Source organism: Aulonocara sp. 'chitande type north' Nkhata Bay, linkage group LG18, assembly GCF_057382095.1.
Source record: "Aulonocara sp. 'chitande type north' Nkhata Bay isolate Kocher_YH1m ecotype deep benthic linkage group LG18, A_spYH_male_GT1.1, whole genome shotgun sequence".
NCBI lineage: Eukaryota > Metazoa > Chordata > Actinopteri > Cichliformes > Cichlidae > Aulonocara > Aulonocara sp. 'chitande type north' Nkhata Bay.
Genome location: NC_141361.1, coordinates 33488372 through 33500131, shown reverse-complemented (window position 1 = coordinate 33500131; position 11760 = coordinate 33488372). Strand labels below are relative to the sequence as shown.

The 11760-nt window shown below is 43.6% G+C and overlaps 1 protein-coding gene across 6 annotated transcripts in view; it reads right to left on the bottom strand.

The window, feature by feature from the left end:
• exoc6 (exocyst complex component 6) overlaps positions 1–11760 on the bottom strand; it is a 69491-nt gene that overhangs the window by 6306 nt on the left and 51425 nt on the right. For 4 of the 6 annotated variants that reach the window (XM_086270547.1, XM_086270546.1, XM_086270545.1 and 1 more), the window contains 3 exons: positions 11589–11730; positions 9659–9732; positions 3175–3287 (listed from right to left, as the gene is read on the bottom strand). In XM_086270547.1, coding sequence (XP_086126673.1) covers positions 3175–3287; positions 9659–9732; positions 11589–11730 — 329 coding nt within the window. Of the gene's footprint in view, positions 1–2307; positions 2584–3174; positions 3288–9658; positions 9733–11588; positions 11731–11760 lie in introns of those variants that run through there. The other 2 variants (XM_086270544.1, XM_086270543.1) reach the window with 2 other exon arrangements.

The following is an 11760-nucleotide window of genomic DNA, read 5'->3' as shown; positions in this document are numbered from 1 at the left end:
TCACCATGATTTGACAGCCTCTGATTCTGACTTGAATGTATTTTTTATTTGACTTTGAATTTGCTTTAAAAGTCTGATATTTACATACGTAGAACTAAAAGCTCCAGAGTATGTAGCTCAGCTTCTGTTAAACACACTCCTGCTTCCTGTCTTTGCTCAAAATCTATGACTTGCCCCACTGCACAGGGAGGGAGCAGGGTCTGTAGTTTTACTAGGATCAGAGAAAATCCACAATAAACTCAGTTCTGTTCTTTATCATCATATAATCTGTGTGCTGTACAATCACTGCACGCTGAAAACATAACAGCTCAAGATTAATGATGATCAAGATTAATCATGTCCATGATGAGTAAACTCACCACTAAATCTTTCCTATTATTATTATTATTATTATTATTATTATTATTATTATTGCCACTGTTCAGTTAGTGTAGCTCATGGTTACAATGTAATAAAACGATACTAAGAAACGTTCTTCAGATAAACAGTGAAATCTCACATGTGACATGATGTGAAGATTCAACAAAGAACATTTACAGCTTTCTGTGTCAAACAACGAAAACACAGGTGAGAATGTGCTGAAGAATGGACGCGCACACACACACAGACACTCACACAGACACTCACACAGACACTCACACACACACACACAGACACTCACACACACACACACAGACACACACACACAGACACTCACACACAGACACTCACACAGACACTCACACACAGACACACAGACACTCACACAGACACTCACACAGACACACACACACAGACACTCACACAGACACACACACACAGACACACAGACACACACACACAGACACACAGACACTCACACAGACACTCACACACAGACACACAGACACTCACACACAGACACTCACACACAGACACACACACACAGACACTCACACAGACACACACACACAGACACTCACACACAGACACTCACACACAGACACACACACACAGACACTCACACAGACACACACACACAGACACTCACACACAGACACTCACACAGACACTCACACACAGACACACAGACACACACACACAGACACACACACAGACACACAGACACAGACACACACACACAGACACTCACACACAGACACACACACACAGACACTCACACAGACACACAGACACTCACACACAGACACACACACACAGACACACAGACACACAGACACTCACACACAGACACTCACACACAGACACAGACACACACACACAGACACACACACAGACACTCACACACAGACACACACACACAGACACTCACACAGACACACAGACACTCACACACAGACACTCACACACAGACACAGACACACACACACAGACACACACACAGACACTCACACACAGACACACACACACAGACACTCACACAGACACTCACACACAGACACTCACACAGACACTCACACACACACACACAGACACTCACACAGACACACAGACACTCACACACAGACACTCACACAGACACACAGACACTCACACACAGACACACACACACAGACACTCACACAGACACTCACACACAGACACACACACACAGACACACTCACACACACAGACACACTCACACACACAGACACACGCACACAGACACACTCACACACACAGACACACTCACACACACAGACACACGCACACAGACACACTCACACACACAGACACACTCACACACACAGACACACGCACACAGACACACTCACACACACAGACACACTCACACACACACACACTCACACACTCTCACAAACTCACACACACAGACACAGACACACACACACACACACGCACACAGACACACTCACACAGACACACACACACACACACAGACACACTCACACACACAGACACAGACACACAGACACACACACACACACAGACACAGACACAGACACACACACACGCACACAGACACACTCACACAGACACACACACACACGCACACAGACACACTCACACACACAGACACAGACACACAGACACACACACACACACAGACACAGACACAGACACACACGCACACAGACACACTCACACAGACACACACACACACGCACACAGACACACTCACACACACAGACACAGACACACACACTCACACACAGACACAGACACACACACACAGACACACACACACACGCACACAGACACACACACTCACACACAGACACAGACACACACACACAGACACAGACACACACACACTCACACACAGACACACACACACAGACACAGACACACACACACAGACACACACACACTCACACACAGACACACACACTCACACACAGACACAGACACACACACACAGACACACACACACACGCACACAGACACACTCACACAGACACACACACACACGCACACAGACACACTCACACACACAGACACAGACACACAGACACACACACTCACACACAGACACAGACACACACACACACACACACACACACACACACACACACAGACACACGCGCGCACACAGGGGTTGCTATGATCTGAAACACACAGAGAATGAAGCCGTGAGGAAGCTGCACGTACCCCCTGTAGACTCTGAGCAGCAGCAGCAGAAAAAGAAACAAAGAACATTAAGAGTAAGAAGCAAAACACAGGCAAGGCTGGGAAAGCGAGCCAATCCTATGTTAGGTTCAAGAGTTATTTATGGCTAAAATCTCAAAGTCATAAATGACCATAAAACAATCGTACCAAACATTAGTGCACTCCTCATGAAAAATTTCAAAATAAATGACTTGAATAGCCTTTCTTTAACATTGAACACACTCTCAGTTATAAAGCATACATATAATAACATGTAACAGACATAGAACGAGACAAAATGTATTTAGATTTTTTGAACCCATCACAGGTTATTGGCTGGCATCTTCAGCAATCAGCATCCCCTCTGAAGCGTCCTATATACATCCTGCAGGGTGACCCACAGAGTGAAAGCTAGGTGAATGTGCTTTAACCTTTAACCCTGAAATATGGGAATTGTGCTCCAGACGAAACAGGAGTCTAGATTAAAGCTGGCTGCAGAAAGTGTCACCCTTATGGGGGGGCTCAAATATGAATTTTCACTGTTACGTCTTCTACTGGGTGGAACACCTTAACACTCGGCAGGATGTACTCAGCCCATGTACTTACTTTTCCAGCAGAGCCAGGGCAGTGGCTGGATTTACTCTCAGGTATTTGGATGTTGGCTGGCCATAGTCTGCCAAGTACGTTGACCAGTCCCACACCATGAAGAGGTCCAGGAGCTACAAGACACAGAAAGGTATTCAGTGTATCCTCAGAGTGCACGTGAAGATGGACGAGGGAGAATTTCAACAGCAACAGATGCCACACTTGCCAACCTTGAGACCTCAGAATTAGGGAGACATTCAAAAGGGCTTCTGGAGGGGGGGGTACATATACATATATATATATACAAAAAACTTGAATTTTACAATGTTGATTTATCAGATAAAATAAGTTAAATGACACTGTTATTATTGGCTGGCCGGAAACAGTGGGGGTGTCCAAATTCAGAGGCTGCATCCACCTGAGGACCCGGCCTTTGCAGTCTAAGTGGGCGGGTCCTCTGAAAGCCGGATAGGCCAGAAGTGAGCGACTGTGACGGTCTAGCCTTCAGAATTACGTCACGAGCTCTCTCGGGGGAGTGAAACTCTGCCGCCTGCTCCTCGCTGTCTAAAATATAACCAGACGCTGGCATAAACTCTCGACCGTCTCACACTTTGTTTAATCAGTTTTCTGTTTGACGTTTATTCAGCTGTGTGAAAACCCCGGAGGAGCCCACCCGAGGGATTAATAACGTTTTATTTAATCTAATCTAATAACTTTAATCTCAGCCAAACCGATTTACTCACGAACCAAAAAAACACTGAAAAAGGCCAAACAACAACATGTTTAAGTTATTTAAGTGACTTATATATCATGTTTAACCCGAGTAGCCAAAGACTGCGGGGGTTTGAGAACGATGTGCTGGGGGTTCGCTGTTCTCGCCGGCTCAGATATTTGAAGTTTACACGGCTACATTCTTACCTGAAAATGTGTTAAAAGTGTATTTTGTGACTCACAAAGAGTAATAAGAGTAATATTAAAACTAAGTGGCTGCTGCCATTGTTGGAAACTGGGCCGAGCTATGAATTCTGGGATATGGTTTTTCAATTTTGTTGTCCGGGTGGAAAATCGAAGCTAGTGCTACATAATTACAGATAGTAAAAGGTATAAATCAAAAGTATGTTACTATTTTACACTGCTAGACAACTTGTGCCAATAAGTGTTGGTTATTGCAGATTACACTGTTGTCATAGTCTGAGACACAACACCAACTGTTTACTGATTTTCTTGCAATGAAAATTTAATGCAACTTGCGTTTTAGATAGATTTATATTCAAGTCTTGAATCTAATGTGCTGACAACAGGTCCAGTGGTACAGCACAGCCTTTTGTTGTTGGCTGACGTACATCAGAAGTGTTACTAAAAGTCAGAGACCAACATGTTTTTTCTGTGAAAGGAAACATGCAGTAGGATTTAACCGTTTCTAGCTGGCTAATGTTTTTGGCTACACGACTGTCGTGTTTCTATAGAGGCTCCTTCCCTGACTCGCACAGTCTGCATGTTACAGTCCAACATATTAGACCTGTAAGTCATGACGAGCGTTACTAATTGTGTTGTGACCTGCGGTGAAGACTAGAAAATGTCATATAAACCTCTATAACTGCATTCTAGCAACTTGCAGCTCTTTCTCTGGTGTAATTAGGCAAAAGATCTCTCCCCCATTTCCCCCTTTTCTCTTCTCTCTATTGCTTTTGCGTTTGTTTTTTCCTTTTGATTACACTGAGCAGTTTTCTCCAAGTTTAACCAAACAGCATCAAGCACCACCCTTTACTATTGAGGACTGCGCCTCCTGGGTCGCTGCACCACTCTGACAGATACAGTCGATTAAGGAGAGAGAAGAAAGGAGTAAGAAGACTTCTTCATGATGTTAAGTGTGAACATTTTAAATGACCCCACCATGACCTCTGTTTAACCAGATGGAGATGACTCCCCTGCCCCACACAGACACAGTGTATGCTAATGTCATAGGGTGAAACAGCTGGGTATTTCGGTCATGTTGAAAAAGAACAGTGCAAGAACAGCTTAGTGATAATAGCATTATTCTACTGACTGACAGACTCCAACTTACAGAGCGAGGCTTAGCAGCGATGCCATTATTCTCACCTGGGACCAAGTAGCGAGTTCTGAGAAGCCACAGTTTGCTATCTGAGCCCTCCATTACAGGACTCAAAACCTCTACTTTATGTTTTTAAGGTCTGTTGTGAACAGGATCCCGACTCCTTGACTTTGACCACTGGTTTGAACAGCTGTGTGCACACAGTTTGCCTGTGGATTAAAACCTAAAGACTGAATTCAAGTCAAATGATAAGAATGGGTATTTTTCCTTAACATGACAAGTATTTTCAATTCAGTTCTACTTAATTTATATATTGCAAATCACAACAGCTGCTGCCTCAAGGAAATTTATATTGTATGGTAAAGACCTGCAATTTTAGAGAGGAAACCCCCCAAATCACTCAACCCCCTGTGAGCAAACACTTGGCAACTGTAGGAAGGAAAAACTCCATTTAACAAGAAAAAACCTGCAGCAGAACCAGGCTCACCTGGGGGTGAGGGAAGAGATGAAGAGAGCAGAGGACCAAAGACAAATGTGGGAAAGAGACAGAATTTGAAATTCTCCTTCTGGATTTTGAGAATTATCAGGAAGCCAGCAAAGAGAAGCTAATATGGGAGAAGCGTCTCCTACTTCCTGTCAGCACTCTCGCTGCCACAGTCAGACTCGTACACAGTGAGGATGTAACACTGTTAACAAAATAACTGAGGGAATAAAGTTTAGGTAGCTGCTGTGTATCGTTTTAGGCAGATGCCACTGAAGAAGACAACAGCAGAGGAATCAGCTGAAAACACTGTTTACAGAAATACTAGTGTAAAAACGTCCTATAGTGAAATGTATTCATCACTGCAGTGTAGCTGATTACTGTAAACTTAAATGTTAGTAAGAAATGTTTAGACAATCTGCTACAGAGATGTGGTCAAAATCATCATCCTTGACTGCATTCAAGGGCACGTAACGCATATGACCAGCAAGGCGGTGCAGGTCTGACCCTACAGACAGTGAAGGAGGTCCGGGGGTGTAGCTTGTTTGGGTCATCTTTTCCCCTTTGGAAGAAGGGTCACTAAAAACCAACAGAAACTCAGAGAATGAGAACCATATAGAGCTGGGCGATATATCGAGTTTTTAAAAAATATCGATATATTTTTATACGAGATATAAGATGTGACAATATCGTTTATATCGATATAGTCTATGTTACGTTATAATTATACTTGCGGAGCCGCAAGTTTGCCTCTCTTTCGTCCACTTTCGTCTTTACGCAATGTTACTCGGCCTCGCCTCGCCTTCACTGAACACAACTCCCCCTCCTCCCCCATCGCTTCACCTGCAGGAAGCGACAAGATGGACACGGCAAATCCGTTAACGAGTTACTGCGCATCGCCCCGTGCGTGGGGCTGGACGGCGTCAACGTGTTAGCTAGCTAACCACGCTAACGAGCTAACCACGCTAACGCCATGCAGCCCAGAGGTGCTGCACGGACTAAAATCCTTTCATTTTCTCAAAAGTTGACAGCGCGCCTTATGTATGAATTCTGGTTGTGCTTGATGGCCGCGCACCGATTTTATGTGGAACACGGCGCTCAGCAATCTGTCAAAAAATGTTTTAGTACGACTTTGGTAAGCTACGGAGCTGCAGCGCTTGATGGATTGTCGGAGCATTACGGCTGAGCCTCGCGGAGTGATACGTACTGTGCTTCAACGTAATATTACCCTACTGTGTATAAGGACCATAAATGGCACCTGTTAAGAGACGTGGTTGCGAAGCGGATTTCAAACTCCAGGTTGTCAGTCACACAGTACAAGTTGGGAACAGAGCAGCTGTGAAATCTGTCTTTGTTATAGTGCTCGTCTTTTAGTTTACATTTTGACTGCACATTTGTGAGCTTTTTGTTATGCACAAAAACAACATTGTTTTCTTTTATTTATGGAGCATTATTATTTAATAAATGCTCATAATTTATTTTTGAGTAAATTTTATGTACATCTGCTCTATGTTAATAAAAGTGCCTGTGTGACATCTGGGACACAGCTTTGACTAAGAACTCTCTTTTTGTTCTTACTTTATGGCTTAAAAAATATATATCGAGATATATATCTTATATCGCCATCCAGCTAAAAAATATCGAGATATGAATTTTGGGTCATATCGCCCAGCCCTAGAACCATATGAATCTTATGCTATGACAGTCCCCATATCTCAATTCACCTGAACATCTACGGGAGAGTTTGGCCTGGTGTTAGCAGCACTCCACACCACCATCACTGAATCCATGGCAACAACTTATTTAAACTTCACCAGCAGCATGTTTGGCACAGCACTTAGTTTGTTAGCCTGATGTCTGTGGTTCTATTGCTGATAACACCTAACAGACGGCAAAGTCTCAGCCCATCATCCTCTTTTAGATAATCTGGCTTGTTAATAATTTGCCTGTTCATAGCAAGAAGGCTGTGCAGGCAAAAAGAAATCGTTCCATCAAGTGTGCCTTCTTGAACACACACACACACACACGCACGCGCACGCACGCACGCACGCACACACACACACACACACACACGCACACACGCACGCACACACACACACACACACGCACGCACGCACACACGCACGCACGCACGCACGCACACACACACACGCGCGCGCACACACACGCACGCACACACACACGCACACACACACACACGCGCACACACGCACGCACGCACACACACGCACACACGCACGCACACACACACACACACACACACACGCGCACACACACACGCACACACACGCGCACACACACGCACGCACACGCACGCACACACACACACGCACACGCACGCACGCACACACACACACACGCGCACACACACACACACGCACACACACTCACACACGCAGGGCACCAGCTACCCTCAGGGACACCTGACCTGTTACCCTGTGGATGGAGTGTCATCATGACAGTAACCTATCATATTTGAAAAAATGAAGGTAATGGGGGATAAAGGTAATCCCTAAGAACAGCTTTGTGTTCTATGCCTGTAAGCTACTACGAGCAGACACAGGATGCCTTAGATGGGTGTCCGGTCTATTACAGAGCTAACATCGACAGCCAGTTTAGAATTACCAGTTAACCCTACAAGCACATCTCTGCAGTATGGGAGGAAGCTGTAGCAGCTGGGAGAACATGCTCCATCATACTGCAGGTTAGAACCCACAGTACAGTAACCACTGTACCATAGTGCCATCTTTGTGTATTTTATCATGCTTTTATGTTCAGGTAACCAACAGTTAGAGTAACTAGAAGATTAGCAATGTACCAGTCACACACAGTCTACATAACTAGTAGAAGATGTGCTTCATCTCTTTCTTCAAGTATTTAACAAACATGTGCTTCATATACATAAGCAACACTGTGTTGGTGCTTTTTCCCAGCATGACTACTGCTGCTCGCTGATACTCACCTCTCTCTAACCTAGCATCATCACATCACCTTTATTCTCATCAGTATCAGTACAGTCCTTCTCCACTCCTCAGACATCCTCTCACTCGCCAAGATCGCGTTAAACTATCTGGTTAAAAAGTCCTCCGTCCTCATTCCTAGACATCTCCACACCTCCACAGGTATGTCATCTGGGCCAATCACATTTCTCCTCTTCATCCTCTTCAAAGCTGCCTTCACTTCCTACTTCCTAATCCTCTGGACTTCCTGATTCACCGACACTCCTCCATCTGTCCTCTCTCTCCCTACATCTTCTCAACACACTTTCTTTACTTGAGAGTAAATTTCCACCCCTGTCTTTAATCACTAACCTGCTGCACATCCTTTCTAGCTCGATGCTGGCAATTTCTTTAGAGTCCCAACTCACATACAACTCATTATAAGGCTTCATTGTTGTCTAGCCTCCCAGTACTCCTGTATACTTTCTACATCTCCCTGACTAACTTATTCTTAACTTCTTCCTTTAAATAATTTCTGTAACTGCTCGTTCTACTACCAAGTCTCTTTCCTCTCTGCTACCAAGCACCTTCTTGGCAGTTCGCCTCACCGTTTCAGCTGTACTTTCTCTCAGCTCCTCCTTGAACTCTTTGCAACGTTCTCCCTTCTTCAGCTTTCTCCACTGAATCTTTGCCTCCGTCTTCACTCACTTCCTCTTCTTGACTTACAAAATCCTCCCACAGACTCCACTGCCACCACATTCAGTCTCCTCTCACTTTCAGATTTTACCTTCTGTATAAGACGTAGTCCCCCGGTGTTCACCTTCCTCCACCCTTATTCCTCATTCTGTGCTCCTCCCTCTTTTTAAATACACGTTCACCGTGGTCATTTCCATCCTTTTTGTAAAATACACCAACATCTGTCCATCTGCATTTCGCTCCACCATGCCTACCCAACATGCATCGCCCCAATTCTTTTCCTTTGTCTTTGCGTTTGTGCTGTTTCTGGTTTAAGGCTTAGTGATAAAAGTTTACCTGTCGCAGATCGATGAAGGCCAGCTGAAGAGTGTCTCCTTGAAACCCAGGCACTGGCTCTGAGCTGGCAAACACTGAGAAGTTACAAAGACAACGTCACAAAACAGTCGACTCAAAGCTGGAGTTTCAGGTCTGTTTCTTACTATACAAGCACACACTGGACATTTGGAGGTCTGTGGTCAGTCAGCTAAATGCTGGATTTAGTTATGCAAGAAATAAGAATCATTTTTGTTGTAGATGAAACATTTATATGTGAACCAGTGGAGGCAACACATGCTGGTCAGCACAAAGATTCTGCACTTCTTTGGAAGAAATCACACCAGCAGTATCACACAAGAGCAGAACTGAAATGTTATATTACGCTCTGGGTGATTTGTTTTACTGAAACCATTGTATCGTTTATATAAACATTCATGTAAACTGTTTTACAAATAGCAATGTGAAATGGCTGAACTTTAGTCATCGAGGTATTTTAGGACTATCTATCTATCTGTGTAAGCAAAACAGGCATTACTGCAAGTCCATGCTGCTTTGTAAAGCATTACACATAAAACGTCACTGTCCTTAAACGCAGTAATTCGTTGTAGTACTCATTAAATTACTTTCATGTTACTCTGTAAATTTAATTGAAACGCGCTGTCACATAGGGCTGTGCGATATGACCAGAATCTCATATCCTGATATAAAACATCTATCGTCAGATAACGATATAAATCACAAAAATGTAACATTTTCTGTAAAGTCTGTGAATCTCGGGCAGCTCGACTTGTGTGAAGTGTTTCCAGCTGTGCGTTGTGTAGCTGGAGCAGAGTGTTTTAACGATGCATGAAACGATACATTTTTACACATAAGTTGTAACGGCGCCGTTTTCTTTGTGAGTATTTATTACACGGCGTGCTGCGAGGAAAAGCCTGTTCTAACGTTTGAGTCTGAGCTTTATTTTTTAGCACCTGGCGTCTTTTTTACTTCTCATCCGTAAATAATCTGCTCTTTCACGTGATTCGGTTTATTTTGAAAAGTCTCAACAGGATCTTGAGCTTTATTGTGAAAGGTTTATGTGGAACATAAACAAGCGGACACACGATGGTGTTACCGTCGTTGTTGCTAACGACAACGCATAAAAACAGGCGCTTGTCCGTCTGTAGTGTGGTTATATTAAATATAAGAGAAAGAGAAAACTTTAAGAAGTTGAAGAAGAAGCCACTACAGTGACATCAGAACCATGAACAAATATGGCTGTAAACAGTTTATTTTGCGACACCACGAAACAAACGATAGCGTAAAATGAAACGATAGATGTTTTTATATCGTCATCCGATATATATCGTTATATCGAACAGCCCTACTGTCACATAACTACCAGTTAACAATATAAACACATATCTCTGTCCTAATGAAGATGCAGCCTCCATGCTGTCTGTGCAGAGGTTTTGTTATTAGTATTATGCTCTTGTTTCTGCAGCGGAAGTAGTTTTCACTTCACCATCGCACTCTGGTCGCTGTAATCATTTCCATACATCCACTCCTCACAAGCTGCAGACTGCTCCTGCATGCATGTGTGAGTGCACACAAAGAAGAAGGTGCATTTGCTCATTTTCTTTTCATCCACCTGACGTGCAGGTAACTAAAAAACCTCTGTAATGTGATTAACAACATAATTGCAAATGTAATGTCACTACTGAATTTAGTACAATATCGTGTTACATTACCATGTTACTGAAAAATGTCTTGTGATTACAGTAATGTGTTACTTTGGAACACATTACACCCAACTGTGTTTGTAAGAACCATCATCTGACAAGTGATAAGATGATATTACGTTAAATGTCTTTGCATTTCAGTATTTTTCTTAGTTTCAATAGAATGTTATTGTATCTTATCTATATTAAAAGAAAACAAATGTTTCAACATTACAATTCTTTATACTCACATTCACACTGAATAACATCTAAGTTGAACTGCTGAATGGCCCCCATACTGATCTGTTTGAGTTCCGTGTCCAACAGCATCTGCATCAGTGATGTGGACAGATGCTTGCAGGCTGACATACAAGCTGTCTGGGCCACTTTTCCCTGCACAGGGAGAGATTCAGGGAGAAGGAA